The sequence below is a fragment of the Melospiza georgiana genome, chromosome 1 (assembly GCF_028018845.1).
Source record: "Melospiza georgiana isolate bMelGeo1 chromosome 1, bMelGeo1.pri, whole genome shotgun sequence".
NCBI lineage: Eukaryota > Metazoa > Chordata > Aves > Passeriformes > Passerellidae > Melospiza > Melospiza georgiana.
In genome coordinates, this window is record NC_080430.1 from 88,108,278 (window position 1) to 88,125,556 (window position 17,279).

Sequence of the window (17,279 nt, forward strand, 5' to 3'; positions counted from 1 at the left end):
TACACGCGCCCTGTTGCCGGGAGCCCAGGGTGATGCAGCGGGCGCGGCCGGCGGGCCCGCTGGCCCCTCTCCCTCTCGCTGGCCCTCTCGGCGTGCGTCTCCGTGCCCAGGGTTCCGCTGGCCCCCTCTCTCTCTCTCTGGGCCTCTCGGTGCGTGCTCCGTGCCCGCGGAGGCCGGCGGAGGCGGGGGCTATCCCGGCAGCTCTCCCTTCCCGCCCGGCCGCGGGGAGGTCTCCTCAGGCCGGGGGAGGCGGGGCGGCGGCGCGCGGCCGCGCGGCGGCGCTGCGGGCCCTGAGCGCGGCCTGGGGGCTGCGCGTGCCGGCCACGGCATTCCCGCTGCCCGCTCGGCGCGCAGCGGCCGGGAATGGGGGAGCTGCTGCCGCCGCCGCCGCTGCTGCTGCCGCTCTGCCCGCGCCCCGCGGCTCCGGCGCCGCCTCCTCCTCCTCGCTCGGCCTGAAGCGCGCTCGCACTCGTGGATCCCGGCGGGGAAGGGGCCATGGGCCGCCTCCCCGAGGCGCGGCGGCTGTGAGGCGGCCGGCGCTCGCTCGGGGAGCCGGGGGGAGAGGCTGCCGGCGGCCGGCCAGGCTGCGCCGGGGAAGGGAGTGCCGCTCGCAGCCGGCGGCGGGCGCGCAGGCAGCACCTCGGTGCCGGTGACTTGGGGGTGCCGCTCCCCGCCCGCGCCCGGCCGCGGCGGTGGATGGATGCGCCATGGCCACGCTGGTGTGCCGGGTGCAGCTGCTGGATGACACCGACCCCTTCAACAGCACCAACTTCCCCGAGCCCACCCGGCCGCCGCTGTACACCTTCCGGGAGGACATCCCGCTCGCCACCCAGCTGGCCGGGGTGCACCGCCTCCTCCGCGCCCCGCAGAAGGTACCGGGGGAGGGCAGGGGCGAGTGAGTGGGGGGCGCCGGGGAAGGGCAGCGGCCTCTCCGCCAGCGCCCGGCAGCGGGAGCGGAGGCCGGCGGGCGGCCCCCGGCCCCTGCGGGGCGGCAGCCAGGGCTCCAAGCCCGGCGGCGGGGCTGCCCCCCGGCTCCCCTGCCTCCGCTGTCCTTAGTCCCGGCAGTATCGGCATCTCCCTAAGTCCTGGGGAGAGGCCCCGGGGGACGGCGGAGGGGTTCCCTCTGCTGCTCTCCCGCGTTTCCAAACGCTCTCAAGGGCAGTTACCGCCTCTGCTTTAGCTATAGCTGCCTCACTCTTTCCCTAGGAGAAGAAAAACCTCATCACACCAGAGGCCAAGTTGGGTATCAAGTGCTCGGTGCCTGTCCTTCGCTAGCGTTGCCTGGGTATCTGGGGATACTGCGGGATAACGTGGTGTGTCGGGCCAGCCGGGCACGGTCGCGCCGGCAGGACCCGGGCTTTGCCTGGTTGAGATTTAATGAGCCAGGCAGTTCCAGCCGGGGCTTTGGTAAAAATAGCAGCGTCTGCTGCCCTTGAAACAATCGGTGCTGTTAGTCCCTCTTGCGAAGAACTGCAGCATGGCCCTTGTCAAGTCTTACCTATCTCTTCTTGCATGCTTCTTCTAATACATGTGCTGGCATTTGTAGCTCTGCCCTTGAAATCAGGCACCCGAGCATTATTCTTGAATTTTTAGTTTTCAAAGCAATGCCACTGATTGGCATAATAATAATGTCTTTTCATTATTATCTTGTATCTGCACATTAGTTCTGTGGAGTGCACTGAAGAAGAAAGGAAAAAATGCCCACTTTTTTTTTTTTCTACAAAGTAAAAGTTGTAAAAGTTTTATTTGCCCTGTGATGAAGTGGGAGGAAAATACTCTCTTAACATCACTTGTTGTATTATGCTCATGGGAGCCTGCGGAAAGATGACAAAGGGCTGTGTGTCCCCTTAGATTTAAGGATATCCAAAAGCCCATAAAAGTATTTCAGAGAAAAGCTCATGGAGCAGACAGAAGTTTTGCATTTGTAGAACGGTTTCCTCGCATAATAGTTGCCAAGGATACAGCATCCAGTGAACAGAGCTCTGCCTAAAGCACAAAAACTTTGGAAGCTCTTGGTGCGCTGGGTCAATTCTGTTTTCATGTGCTCAGTCGTCCTCAATTCAGAGAGTGGTCCCATTGTTTTCATGGGAGGCTTTTTTTTTTTTTTGGAGTGAGAGCTAATTAAAAGAAAGGCAAGATGGATTCTGACACCAAATGAAGTGAATAAAGAGATAGTTTAAAATCTGGATTTAGAGTTAATTCAACTTCATTTTCATCAGTATTTCATTTTGCTATGTTTTGCTTTGGTTTGAATACTTCCCTGACAATTTTTTATAACTTTTTGTACTAACACTGCCATCAACTTGGTTTAGCATCTTAGGAGCCAGCCAAAATCCATGGCCACTTGTATATGCTTCACTCCTGCCCAGTCTTTCTGCATGTAGCATTTCTCAGGTTTAATTAATGTTTGGAAAGTGTACTTGCAGACTTGGGGTGAGAGGTGGCCTGTGTCCCTAGAGGTGCTGTAAACCTGGCTATTGAAAGATAGCTGCTCTGCTAGAGACAAATCCTGGCCCAGAGAGTTGTTAATCTGTGGTTCTGGCTCTTCCAAATACTTTGTTTCCGTTGTGAGGGTGTAGGCAAGCTCATTGAAATCTGCTTACATGGTTACAGTTACCTTTGTGTTTGCAGAGCCTCCTGTTTCTGCCTTAATTATGTCTTGGCTTCTACCAGGTAAAAAAAAAAAGGGTTGGTTGATTAGACTTGTTTACCTTTATTCATTATAATGAAAGCTTAGTTCTGTGTTTGCACTTGCAGTCAAGGCAGCATTGCTGTGTTTGGCATTACATCTTTGTACCTGTAATTCTGTAAAATAAACTGATTTGTGTTGCATTCTTCTGGTTTTTGTTTTTGTGTTTTTTTTTTTTTTTTAGGTTTTTTTTTTTTTTTTTTTTTTGTTTTTTTGTTTTTTTTTTTGGGGAGGCGGACATATTCTTTCTGCAGCCTTTCCTCAAGACCATATTCACTGGTCAATAGAAGATCACCACATTATTTGACTAAGAAGAATTTTGCTCCATTTCACCCAGAGATTAGGGCAAATTCTGATCTCAGAGGAATGCAGCTGTCAAAGCGGAGCATAGGTTGAAATTCAGGTGTCGGTTCACATCAACGCATGTGAGGTTTGATTGATTAATTACTTTGAAAATTGCTGAGCTAATGGATTGAGGGTCCATTTAGTATCATCACAGTGACTAGAGCAAAATATCTTCAAACAGACCTAGGAGTTTCTAGCTCAAATGATGTCCCTGCCCATGGCAGGAGAGTTGGAACTTTGAGGTCTCTTGTAACCCAAGCCTTTCTATGATGATGATGAAATGCATAGGAACACCAATGTGTTCCTAAATAATTTCTGAAGTTTTATAAACTGGTAGCCTTTTTGCCAGCAGGTTTGAATGATCAGCATTATACTTTTTTTCCAGCGAGTTGCTCTTGACTTGGGTGAACATGCACTTACTGTCTGAAGAAAGCTGCCAGCTTGTTGCCATCACACCACTGGATGATTTGCACATCTTTTAGATGATCTACTGCTGTGGGAAGCACTTGATAGGATGAAGTCAGTGTCAGGAATCCAGCTCACTTCAGTGGGGTCAGATTTCGCCATTTCTGTCTTGAAATTAGTAATGACGACAGTGTAGTGACGGTGGTATTTTTGTAGTTAGTAGGACAACTTGTATACTGCAAGTCATTTTAAGTTAAACATTATAAATAATTATTAAGAGAACCACTTAAAAAGTAAACTAAAAATGCTTTGACATTCGGACCTGTCATAGTATGTCATTAGTAGCTTTTTTGTAACCAACAGATGTTCTTGCTTGATTCCAAAGAGCAGGATTTCTTCACTCTAGTCCTTTGAAAGTACAACTCAATTTTGCATGTTGGTTTTACTACTTCTTTTCTTTAAACTCACACTTCTACTTGAGTTAGGATGCATGTCTAGATCTACACTCTGTCTTCTGAGCAGCAATGTTTTTAGATCCTTATGGAGGTTCACTGGGAAGTTAAGAAACTGAGTTCTGAGAATAATGTCTGGGATGGTCTTTACAACTCTGAATAATCGGGAGTACCTAAGCTGGTTGATAGGGAAAACCAATAAGAAGAGTCTCTGCAATCTTTCTTTCACTTGGAATTTGGTGCCTGATTGTATCCTCCTTCCTCTTTTTTTCCCTGCTTCTCTCTGTGCACATACTTTTCTCTACATCCATATCTCTGAATACAGCAGCTTGTTGTTCATTGGGTTGTGCTCAGCTCTGTCTGGCATGCACACTGAGCCTCATGGGGCAGGACACCGTCATCAGGAATGCTTGTTTCAGCTATCCCCCGTGGTTATGAGTGATTTGGTCCTAGATGGTAACACACTATCCTAGCTGACAATGCAATCAAGTACCACAAATTCTGTTACAGTATTTTAGCCACATTTACAAATTCTTGCTGAGTAAGTATGCCACGTTGCAGAGTTTTTGTGGTTTGCCTATATTGATTTGGCTGCCTAAGGTGCCATTTTGAATTTGGCTTTTATTGTTCATGAGGATTTTAGGTCACTCTTACTGTCTGTTGCATGAAGTAGAACTGGATCTAGTTTGGACTCTGACTTCAGATGTCCCTTTTGCCCATTTCTGTGAACCTTGGGAAAATTCAGAACTGGGTCTAAATTTGTGGCTCAGGCCCTGTGCCAATAATGCTCTTTGAATCTAATTCGGTACATTGGGTTTGTTGGTTTTGAATTGCTTTTGCGTTACTTGATACTTATAACTTGCTGACATAGGGTCGCTCAGGAGAGTAGCTATATATACATGGCCAATGTCAAGTGGTGTGCTTTTTTTAGAGATCTTCTTCATTATAACTTATTCACATAATTACAGCATGCTGGGTATGTTGCCATAGTCTGTTTTCACATGCCACAGTAGTGTCCAGTGTTGGGGCAGCTCTGTAAGGAATACATCTTTACAATAATAGGACGTCACACTGCCTAATTTATCAAGAAAATGTAATTGAAATACTTTGCGTGACAATGGAAAGCGACAACAAAAAAAAACTTTCCGTATGGGATACTGGTGGAGACAGTGTAAAGGAGAGTTATAGTTCGATAAGGATAATTGTTTTGATGTCCTGTTCCCTCTGAGAAAGCTGGAGACAACTTCTGTGTTTAAATGCCTTCCAAGAATTTGTAATTAGGAACAGTGTCATTCAGAAAACAGTGGTATAAGCAAATAAATCCAGTGAGTGCTAGAGGGATTCAGGAGTTTCATTCATAAAGAAGCCATCCACATTTCCATCTTCAGCTGCTGTGATTTAGCCCTGCATTTAAGCCAGGGCTCACTCTTGAGGCATGGTGTGATGTAAACTGATAGCAGGGATAGTTCCACTGGTTGTGTCCTGGCATGGAGCTCAGCTCTGGCATTGAACTCAGTGCCAGGCTATACCCTGGCAGCAGTCTCAGGTTTTCTGAGAGCACTAAGCCTACCAGCTGGCTCCTCTTCCCTGGGGTTCCTTGGCATTTAGTTATAATGCATTGGTCCACAGAGGCTAGGCAGAAAAAGAAGAAAGTATGGTTTGAATCCTGATGTAGGTACTGATAAAGAGCAGCTGAAGAGAGCATTTCTCTTCTCTGAAGAGAGTATTTTTGGATTAGTCATTATGTTGTTAATGGGAGCTGAAGAACAGAAGATGGAAACTGAAATATTGTCATTTTCCCAGGGAAAATGAACCCACACCTAAGGGAAACTGGCTGGTATCTTCTGCAAGTGTTGATGCTGAGGACTGGGAAATATTTTAGTTGAGAGCTGTAAGACACATAGGTCTTTCATATTTTGCCTGAGGCAGGTGGACATCTGCCTTTTTTCATCCTTCGAGTGGATGGAGGATTTAACACAAAGGTTGTTTCCAAAAGATTTCCAAAGTGTTATGACTCTAGCAAGTATTTCTGGAGCTGACAAATTCCTGTGCTTCAAGAGATTGATCCTGTAGCAGAAGAAACATATGCTCGTATTTTATAGGGAATTTTTTATGAGGACAGAGCGGGGTAGGATACTGCTCTATCTCCTGACTTGACAGCACAAGCTGCATCAGAGTCCTCTGTGGAGCACAATTTTCTGGGGGAGTATAAACACTTGCCCTAAAGCACAACTGTGAAAAGTTTCTCAGTCTCCACCAGCTGACTGTCTTCTGTGGTGTGGGCCTTCAAAGGAGAAGAAATACCTGTAGAACAGATACAAAGTAATTGTCAAATGCCTGGCTTTGCCTCTGGAGTTTAAGGTAAGGGGACTTTGAAGTTCCTGCACAGTTCTTCTGACAAGTTATGGTTTGGGCTAGTTGCAGTTCAGTTCAGTTGTTTGATCCAGGCATAAAAGCTGTGTTGTAAAATCAGGGGCACAAATCTATCTATCTATCTATCTATCTATCTATCTATCTATCTATCTATCTATCTATCTATCTATCTATCTATCTATCTATCTATCCCAGAGACTCAGTTTCTGACTTTGACACCTCTCTTGCAGGTCACTGAGTTTGGCTGATCATAGCTCAAGAATGATAGGAGCGAGTGTACTGGTAGTTCTCACGATTCCACTAAATTTTTAGATCACAGATCAGTCAGATACAGCCTCTGGAAACTCACATCATCACCCTGTGTTTCCTGGAGGTTCTTAGTCAAAAAAAGAAGATTAATAGGAAGAAGTCTGACCTTGCTGTTATCCTACCACAAATCTCGTATTTGCAGTTCCAATTTTTGATGCTTGCTCTCAAAACCAGTTTGTAGATACCTCATTTTATCCAAATTCTTCTTGTGTAAAGATTACTAGTGGATCAACCAAGCAAGAAACTAAGATGACTGCAGTTCATATCTATGTTGGTAAAGGAATAGTCAGATATGTGGGACTTGGCCTGTTGCAATCTCTTCTTCCTGTGTTGTTCCAAATAAGAACAAAAGTTCTCACAGAAGTTTTATTAGAGTTTTCCCTTCCTAGTGCATCCACAGCCATCCTACCTTGCCAGTAATTAGGGTCTAAATGAGAATCCTTTTTCTTTCTGTCTGATCTCACTCACTGGGTTGTGACGATGAGCGATGAGCGTTACAGCCTTTGTGCAAATGTATGCAAGGCAGCTGGGCTGTAACTCACCCATCCATCACATTGTCACTGATGACAACCCTACTTGGTTTTACAGTCCATTTCTCTGGCTGGAGTTCAGCCAGGACAGGTTGGTACCTCTACTCTTTCAAAAAGGTGTTTTCTATTTCTGAGTGATGTGAAGTGGTCTGGGCTGGGGCTATACAGCTCCTTTGGTAAGTGCTGTTCAGTAGGCTGAACCCATGTGCTAAGATATTATTTCATTACCAGCTCAGAGGAAAGAGTGCCAGCTACTTACACCTCTGTCATCACTTTCCACACAACCTGGATTGTGTTATATTAATATTAACTTTATATTGTATTACAGTTACTAATAAGACAGCAAGGAATGTTGTTACATATTTTTAGCACTTGAACAAGTTGGGACAATAGTAGCAGTGAGCTCTCTAGTAAGCCCAGCTACCTAGAAACATCTGCAACTGTCTGGCATATGAAACTATTGAAGACTGTCCACGTCATGAGCTCAACACATATATACCACAAAAATGCATTGCAGTTTCCAATTTCCAAGTTAAAAAGGAGTAATTCTGTCATTCCCAGCATTTTAAAGATGCTTAAAAAAAAAAAAAAGCTTAGACTTTTTCCTTTACTTTCAGTATGACTGCTTGACTTTAGTAGTCATACTTCTCAACTGACCCTCTGTCTATTTTGTGAGAAGGATATTTATTTATTTTATTCCACAGAATCCTGGAAAATTTCTAATTTTGGTCCTGCATGCCTAGTTGCTATCATTAAATATGGGCAATGCATGCATTAGTTTTAATCTTTTGGTCATATTGGTTATCATTTTATGTGGTAGTGATCATTAGGCTGAATAGAAAGGATTGGGGTAACTGGAAAAACAGCTTCATCTTCTTTCAGTTCTAGAGGGTTTGTATGACAAAATATATATACTTGGAAAAATGAAACAGACAGTGTTGTCTTGTGTTTACTAACAATTAACTCTTGTGTTTACTAACAATTAAACTCTTAGTTTCGGGATGATAAGAAGAAGCTGCATAAATAAGCAAGTTGTAACACAAAGTAAAATCAGGTATGTCTGGTTACATGCAGCAGTGGGGGATTGTGTACGGCTTGAAGCTTTATGTTCATCAGCCACAAAAGTAGTAAGCTGTATCTTGTGCAGTTGTATTGCTTTAACTCTAGTGATATGGATAAAGCAATACACTTTTCCTCTTGTACACAGCATGCATGATTCTATTGGAATAAAATGCACTTACAGATAGGGTGTATTTCCCTATTTAGGAAAGAAAGTTTACTTTCATCATGGTTTCTGTGTTTCTTCTCTTCTATAAGCTACAGATTATGCCAGTTAAAAGGATAGTTTTAAGCAACTTTCATATTAGTTAAAAAATAAAAACAAGGGACATTTCAGTGCAGTTCCTTGAAGCTAGCTGCTTCAGGTTTACTAATGAGCCCTTCAAACTTTGTAAGTGAAATTGAGAAAATAAGTATTTTCTTTAGAATTGTGAATATACTATTGCAGCCACAAGTAGCAGCATTGCAGGTAAAGTAGCTGCTCCTACTGCTGGTGAGGTGCCTGTGGATTTTGTGATTAGTTTTTTTTGGGATGGCTTTGTTTTTGACAAGGAGAAGATGAAGTCCCTGGACTCTGTCTGGTGGGTTTTCTTTGCGTGTTCACTGACATGATTTGGGGGCTGGCAAAAAAGGCACTTGTAGCTCTCACAGCTGTGCCAGCCAAGTTGCTTATCTGAATGTCATATGCCAGGTAAAGCTAGTTGAAAAAGCACATTGTGTCTGCTTTCTTACTTCATTACTGCAAGGCTTGCAAGGAATGAATGTAGTAGTGAAGTGTGCAATCAGGAAACCAACAAGAATCTCATCTGTACTAGTGAAATGGCAAATAGGGTCTTGTGCCTGTTTTTTCTCAGTGGAATTAAAGTTCTGAGTTTTCTCCAAGTGCCCGTGATGAACCCATTCTAGCTATGGGGTGGACATTAATAGACTTCTAGTACTTGGAAAAACTTAGCATTTTATGGGTAGTGAAGAAATCAGAAAAAACCCACATATCTATGCTCTGTTTATTCCCATACTGCAGCAGCTGGCCCTGGAGCATGACCTTTGACTCCCCACACAAAGGGTTGTTATTTTCCCCTTCAGCTCTAGCATTGTGAGGGACTTGGCTTGTGAAAATCTTAAGTCCTCTGCCCTCTTTAAAGGAGGTCTTGGTGTCTCTGTTATGGAAGACCCTTCCAGGTTTGCCAGGCAGAGAATTAAGGATACCTGTTTCAGATTCCTGAAATTGTAAGATTTTTTTGTGCTGCCCTGCCTCATAGGCAGGAAGGACCTCACTGTCTGACTATTGTCTATAAAAAGTAAGTGAATTTGCAGGATTTTCATTGTGTTTTGGTTTGGGCTTACTTATTTTTGTTAAAATTGGTCACCTTCAAAAAAGGCCGGGACTGGGAAGCTTTATAGTGGTAAGTTCCAAGGAGATGCAGATTCACATATATCTCATTGTGGAACTGTGCCGGTCCTAAGGCTTTCTGAATTTCAGAAATCCCCCTCATGAGGCACATTTCATCATACTCCTTCCTTTAGGCATCATTATAGGAAATTGTAATGTGATTTGAAAATAGGTGTTTTGTAAAAAAAATGTGTTACTGTGGAAGAAAAAGTGCTGCTAAATTACACTGTTTGTGCTTTTCAGTCTCTACGTGTGTTATTTTAGTGTTTTCATTATTCTTTTTCAAGTACTCTACCATGCTACTAGTTGATTTGAGTTTCAGTTACAAATGCAAGAAACCTGCAATCCCAGTGGCTATGAGTAAGGCAGGCAGCCTTCATTCACAGGTGGAAAAGCAGTGTATTTTATTTCAGACGGACGTGACTGATTTATCCTATATGAACATTCTAAATGATTAATATATTGCAATGATCATTGCTGGTCCCAGCTGACGGGGTCTCATCTTACTGTGAATTTTTTTGTTCTGGTTTGATCATAGTTCATGAGGTGTTTTTGTCTCTGACTACACAAGGCAGAAAGAAATGCAACTCTTCTGGGTTTAGTATCCACAGTTGTGTTTGCCTGTGACCTGAGCACTCCTGTAGTGTCTTATATACATCCTTCACTTTATACTGTAGTATTGCTCATTATTTTACTTGTTATGTCTCCTTTATTTTTTGCACAGAAGTGAGCTTGAATAACTGTAAGTAATGCACTTAGATTTGTTATACTTGCCTTGTAGACAGTAATGTGTTCTTGTTTACATGCTGATTTCATTTGTTCCTTTTTTAGCCTAATTAAAAAGTCAATTTGTCTTCAGTATTGTTTCAGCTACTGTATGGTGGCATTACTGTATGCTGTTCTGCCTTATGTGTGCATTACTGTTGTTATGCTTCTTCTAGACTGAGCCTTGTCTGGGAAGAAAAATGAGTCATTTTTCTGACAAAGCTGAGAGTTGTGGGGGAAAGTGGTGGAAGAAAATCCTCATCTCTTACAAGTTAAAGAAGTGTAGTTTCTGAGGCTTAAGATGGGTGTCTCAGTTCAGATGTGCTGAATTTGCTAAAACCTAAAATGCTTTTAGGTTTTCTGTCTTCTTAATTTTTTTTTGCTTAGTTTTGAAATGTGGATGAAAAAGCCACCAGTTATCACTGTGAATTTATGTCAAGCCTAGGGTGTGCCCGTATCTTTGAGTTTCTGAACTTATTGTTCAGAGACTCTGAATCTGGTTTTTTGGTGCCTTCATTTCATCTTGCTAAAGAAAAGTGATCAGCACTCAAAAATGTGCCCTTTGAAGAAATGACCACCTGTAGTAAGTTTGAAATCTAGGAGCTTTTTATAATGGAGAGAATTATCTCAAGATACAGAATTCTTTCTTTGCTAATTAGATGTGCCCATAACTTATATAAGCATTTGGCTTGAAAGTCCTCAGAATATGTATGTATTCCTTTTAGTATTTTTCTCTCTTTCATCAAGGGGTTTGAAGGAAGTGTTTCCTAGTGGTCATTTGTATAAAGATGAAGAGGAATAGGATGCTATTTAGGCTACTTTCAGAGGCTGTATAAAAAAAAAAATAAAAAAAATTGGTCCTGGGAAGCTGGTAACGGAACACAGCCATAAGCTTCCTCATGTCATTGATTAGTATTCAACCATAGTTTTAGTGTATGAAAGTCTTTACTGTTTGATGAATCATTTAACTGTGTCCTAAAGAATAAGTTATTGTATTGTGGGGTCACCTGTTTTTGTTTTGATAGTTTCAAAGCATTGAGTCCTATAGGTCCCAAGTCTGATCCTGTCTGTTACACAGCAAGGTTCATTTAATTAAAAAAAAAAAAAAAGTTTGTATAGTTGGATGGGAAAAGCCTGAAATGTGACTCCTGAAGATTAAAAACATAACTAGAGTGTAACATTTTTAATTAAGAGTTAGCATTTGAATGTGTAAAAATATATTGGCTTGAAAATCTTAATTTTTCTTTTCTGTGTAATGAAAGACAGCTATTTAAAAGCATCCTTGCAAATGTTGTAACTGCTACCTCAGCGCAAGAGTTCAGGAGAGCCAGAATGAAGACAGTGTTGTCTCTTCATTGGCAGCATTCTCAGGCAGGATTGAAGAGGGCTGCTCAGAGTTGGCGAAGCTAAAGGTTTCTGAACACCTGCCAATGAAGGTAGAAGGATATTGATTTTCAAGATTGCCAAAATGTTGTCTGTTTTTCATAAGTGGTAAATCATATTGAAAGGAATTGGTGTAAAACTGTCATTTGTTTCAGTGTTTTCCTTTGTGGTCTGTTAACAGAGATGGGTGAGATGGGAGCGTGGGCTCTGCCCGTAAAGACATCAGCTACCACGGAGCAGCTGCGTGTCTGCTGTGCCTCCTCCCAACACTGACTCCAGTTTGCCACCACGTTCTCTCAACATGTTTCAACATGTAATTGCATTGGCCTATATACAGCAATGTGGCTGTCTTGGACTGTAATCCTTGCCATTGTAAGAGTGCTGATTGAATTGCAGACTAAAAATAGGCTGGACTCAGACATGCTGTGGGCTATCACTTGCACTCTGCTTTAGCAGTCTCTTGGTAACATGACATAATTAAAAGTTGACAAAGGCCACAGGCAGAATGCTGTCCCATGATTTCTAGGATTTAATGCCTGAAGAAGGTATTTTCTTAACTTGATGAATTTGGCTCACATGATTTTAGCTCAAATAAATGACCTACTATACTATTCTTCTGTAGTTCTGGTAGGCTGTTGAAAGAATGTCCTTGTCTTAAACCCATTCTTTAGATTGATGTTGCTTCTGTGGGAAAGCCACTGGTAATAGACCATAGCATTTGGAAATCATAACAGTTACGTGTGATTTGAGTGACAAAAAGGAGATTAGAAATATTTTTCAGTGTAGTGTAATTTGAACTATATTTACTTCTTTTATGTTATTACAGTTTGTCACTGATATTCCAACAAATATTTCCGAAATATATATGCAGCTGAGAAGAGGGAAATAGCTTACTATCTTGTGAGTAGTCATCAGCTAGTGTTATTTTAAGAAGTTTCAAGGGAGACAGACTGATTGAAATTATGCTTTCATGTTCTTCATCCACCAAATTAGATTTCTTGAAATGAAGAGTAATCTAAATGTCTGAGATAATTAAGCACCAATTCATAAATTATGGTTTGCAGAAATACTCAAAAAGGAAAAAAAAAACCAGCCTTTTTCCTCACTGAATTCCTCTGCAGGACCAGCCATGGGATAAAGGCTGATGGGTACTCAGTCTCTGTGTTTAATTGCTAAAATCAGGGAAGGGAAAGTAAGCTACAAATAATTACTGTAAAAAGATTACTTTCTTGGACATTTCTGTGTATATGTAACTGCAATCAAAATAATATTAATCCTACCTTTGTTTTCTCATGTTGATTATTTGTCCATTTTTTTCAAAATAAGTCAAGGCTGAAGTGTGTTCTATAGGTGAGTCATAGGAGGTTATTATTGAAGCTATGCCCCTGTGGTACTTTTTAACCAGCTGGATGCTTGACAGTTTAAATAAAGTGACTGATTTCATGCTTTATTTCCATGTGGCTACTAATAAGTTGTATGGTTCAAGTTATTTTTGAAGGCAGATTTTTGAGACAACCAAAGACTGATGGAGTAGGATGAGGGTACATGATAAGAAATAAAAGGAATTCTCTAAAGCTTTCCTGGCCCAGAAGCAAGAATACAATCATGAGCAGGTTGTCAGCCAAATTTAGTATCTATTGTAGACTACACTTTGTCACTTGTAACTTGAATAGGTGTTATGTCAAGATATTTTGTAGGACAATCTGTTCTAGCAAACCAAACCCCTTGTTTATTTTTGGATATCTCTGTTAAATATTGATGGGCTTTGTTGTGAGAAGTTCTAATTAGCTGCTTGGGCAAGTCTGAGTGATTTGACTTGGATGTTCTTACCATAGCCTGTAACAGCATAGTTGTGTGAACTTGTGCCTGTCCTACTAGGGAATTTGACTGATACTTGCTGTTGCAGTGGAACCTTTGGCTGTAAAACTGTCACCACTGGGCAATGACCTGAGTGGTGCTCATATTAGTGTCTACCTTTATGAGCTACTAATGGAAATGGAAAACCCTATTTACTTAATCAGATGCTGCTGAAGCTAATTACTGTGTTTAGTTTGTTTGTCTTGTGAAGAAGGGAGGTGAGTGCAAATCCCCAACCACAGAGTGTTTATACAAACACATGGAGGTGTTTGGGCAATTACAATGGCCTATGTAGCAAAGCAGGCTATGTGGTTTGAGCCATGTCTCATTCTTCCTATCCATTCCCTTTCTGTTTTTCAGTATTGCAGCCTGTGCTGTGTCTGAAGGTACAAGCTCAGCTTAAAGCTGATGTGGGTTTCTGGTTTGCTGTGAGTCAGGCTCCTCAAGGAGACAGATTTTGGCGACTGATGATAACTTTGTTCCTCTTCATGGGTGACACTATGCTGATGGGCATTTGGTGCATGGGACAGCTGTCTTGAGTAACCAGGGCTTGCTCCTTTCATGCAGTACAGGTAACAGTAAAAGGAAGGTCTGTTCTTTTTTAAGAAAAGGGTTATTTAAAAGACAGAAATATCATTGTAATTGCTTGATTCTCAGAAGCAATTTCTGGAGGGCCATCTATAAAAGGGGTGTGGCTGTAATCTCCAGCGCTAACAAAAGGATAAGCAAGTAAGGAAATTACATTTGAACTATGAAGTACAACGTAATATTCAAAGCCTTGTTGTACTCCTGCCCATATTCGTGATCTACATTTGGGAAATGCTTACTGTTAGTTGCAGATCTGCTTGCAGTGGGTCACATAAAGATGATTTGTTAATTTTTTGAGGCCACTGAGTGAAGAGCTTCTGTTTGAAGTAGAGAAAAGGTGAAGCTTTGAACCACATCAGTATAGAAGGGCAGAACTGGCAGAGCTGCTGTGCTAGACCAAAAGGAAGAATCAAACAAAAGCCTTGTAATACAGAGAAAGTCTACCTCATTCCTGGATGCACATGTATGTTTGTGGTATAACAAAGAATGCAAAACAGATTTTCTTTCCTGTATCATTCCTTGGAATATAGCCATTTCATATTCCCAGAGAAACAAAAGGTTTTGAAGCATGGGTCATTGTCTCTATGAGTGCAGGAGTGAGTGGGGTGGTAGAGGAGAGCAGTGCCTGGGATTCCTGTAGAAGCATTTCAGCTGAATGGCTCCTAATGGAAGAATTGGCATGATGTTTGAATAGCAACATTGCTGTTGCAGATTATGCAGTTAATATTTTGTTTATGCAATTTTCCTTTGACTGTTATATTACAACCTTAGTATAGTCTTCTAAAGTACAAAATAAAGTACAAAACTGATAAGCAATCTTTTATTGCACCTTGTTTTGTTCTGGTTCAGGAGAAAAAAGGTTTGTACATAATCTATTGTTTTATGATTTGGAGGCAGGGGAATTATTTTTTTGTCTTTAAATTCTTCAAACTTTCTAAAGTGAAAATAAGCTTAAGAAGTACGTCTATTGCCAGGGAAAAAATATGAAGTCTATCCAGCTTCCCTAACTAACTGTTATACTTCAGCCAGCCCCTGAGAAAACTTTTACAACTCATTTCACTTGTGAGTTGGTACCCATTTGTTTTATTTGTCCAGAGGAAAAATTATGTTTACATCATGGTCTCATCAGTGTCAGAGCAGCAGGTATCTCAAGTTGCTGTGAGGAAAACTGGCTTTACTGTATATTGGGTGAAACATGTGTAGGCCATGGTTTTAATATGCTAGCCCAATGTACTAAAAATGCCCAGTTAGTGCAATAAAACTGTATCTAGATGGATTGTTTTGTCTCAAGTGTAAACCTCATGTGTTTAAAAGTAGTTAGTTGAATGCTTGTTGGAAAAGTTTAAGTTGAATGCTTTGGGATGAAAAGTTTAATGGAATTTGTCAGGATAGTCATGTCAGTACCTGCTTAAGCAGTTGATTTTTGAACAGGACTCAACATTCAGTTTCCTTTGCCCGAAGGAATCTGTATCCATTTCTCATCTCTAAGGAGACGGCTGTCACTGTTAAATGTGGACCATTCCACATTTGTATTAAAAATAGAAATCCAGCATACAAGACAGTGGTGATGTTTGACAATATGACCCATGCTGCAATCTGCAGTCACTCTAGTTTTGGCATGTTGAATCCTATCATTCACACAGGAAGGGTGTTAATGAGACTTCCCTTAGGGATGTACTTGTTTTAATGGCCTAAGAGTCTTCTAACTGTCATGTTTCCTGTGAGAATGTTACTGATATTTGAAATTATTATAATGAGTAAGAACTCTGTTTAAAAAGTAGTATATATTTTTGCTATTCAGTTCAAGTAATTTAAACTGAAGAAGGTAAAGAAAGAACGTATAAATAGGAACTTAATAAAAATATAATATTAAAAAAGAACTTGATTTGATAACAAGATTTTTTGAGCTACCTTCAGTTTTGGGAGACACATAGAAAATGAATGATGGGAAGATACTTGTTTGCAAAATCCTTGCTGTTGAAGGAACACACCATGTTGGCATATGTGGTGAAAGACTCTCCAGACGTGTAAGGTGCTCTCTGCACAAATATGTTTTAATTAATTTTAATCTTATTTAACAGATTGTAGCAGGACAGTTGTCAAAGGTGGGGATATTTTCTTCATGCTCTTGATGACACGGTGCTGGCTAGAAGTTTGACTCTGGATCTTACCATAAGTACTTTTGGTATTTTACTGTGTGTGTCTCTGTAGCACAGTGGTCAATGAATGGTACTTGAAAGCCATTTTCCTACTTGCTTAGCTATCTCCACTGAGATTTTCTAGATATGGGTCAGAGGAGATATTTTTCTTTTAAGTTTGAGTCATCTTGAGTTGGATGTGGTGGAATAGTGAGCCATGAGCATGGCCTTAATATGCAGCTCAGATGGATTCTCAAATGTTATTTTTCCAAACAGCTCTTTTTAGTGAAATAATGTCTTAAACAGTAAATTTCTGTGCACTATCCTTGTGTAAATTACAGTAATTGTTTTACTATCCAAACTCGAGGTACTTTTTTCAAATATATTGTAGATGTCATTTGACTACTGAATGAACATTTAGTGCTGGTATGCATTCTTTATTCTGCTTTTTTTTTGGTTAATTATGTACTTTTGTTGTCTGTTACCCCTTTTTTAGTGTTTTTCATTGTGCTGTCAAATTATACAGTATTCATAATATAAGAATAAGCTGCTTCTGGTTTGTAGTTGTCTATTGAGCCTGATTGTTCTTCTGCTTCTTCTTCTTCCTGGAAAAAGTAAATACCCTTATTTGGTATTACAATTATTGTTTTGTCACAAGCCATCATTTAGGCTTATAATAACAGTCTATAAAAACTGCTATAGGCTTTACATGAAATCTGTTGTGTTTTTTATATTTTTTGCATTTTGCAAACAAATGAATTGCTACCAAAGAATACAGAAGTATTCTTTGGGAAGCTGGACATGTTTAAGGGTAACTCAGCAGAGTGGTTTGTCAATCAAAAACCCTCCCAGCAGAAAATCAACCATAGCTAGTAATGATTTTGGATTCCTTTCTCTTCACATCCTGTTGAGATTTCAGCAACTGCTGTGTGTAATCAGGCCAAAGCACGGTCAGCTTGTCATCATGACACCGTTGTTTAGCAATCAGAGCCGATC

The 17,279-nt window shown here is 41.2% G+C and overlaps 1 protein-coding gene across 3 annotated transcripts in view; it reads left to right on the forward strand.

Moving 5' to 3' along the window:
• The first annotated feature begins 669 nt into the window (after positions 1 to 669).
• FHOD3 (formin homology 2 domain containing 3) overlaps positions 670 to 17,279 on the forward strand; it is a 372,998-nt gene continuing 356,388 nt past the window's right edge. For all 3 annotated transcript variants that reach the window (XM_058026115.1, XM_058026125.1, XM_058026134.1), the window contains exon 1: positions 670 to 872. In XM_058026115.1, coding sequence (XP_057882098.1) covers positions 708 to 872 — 165 coding nt within the window. In that variant the 5' untranslated portion in view covers positions 670 to 707. The remainder of the gene's footprint in view (positions 873 to 17,279) is intronic.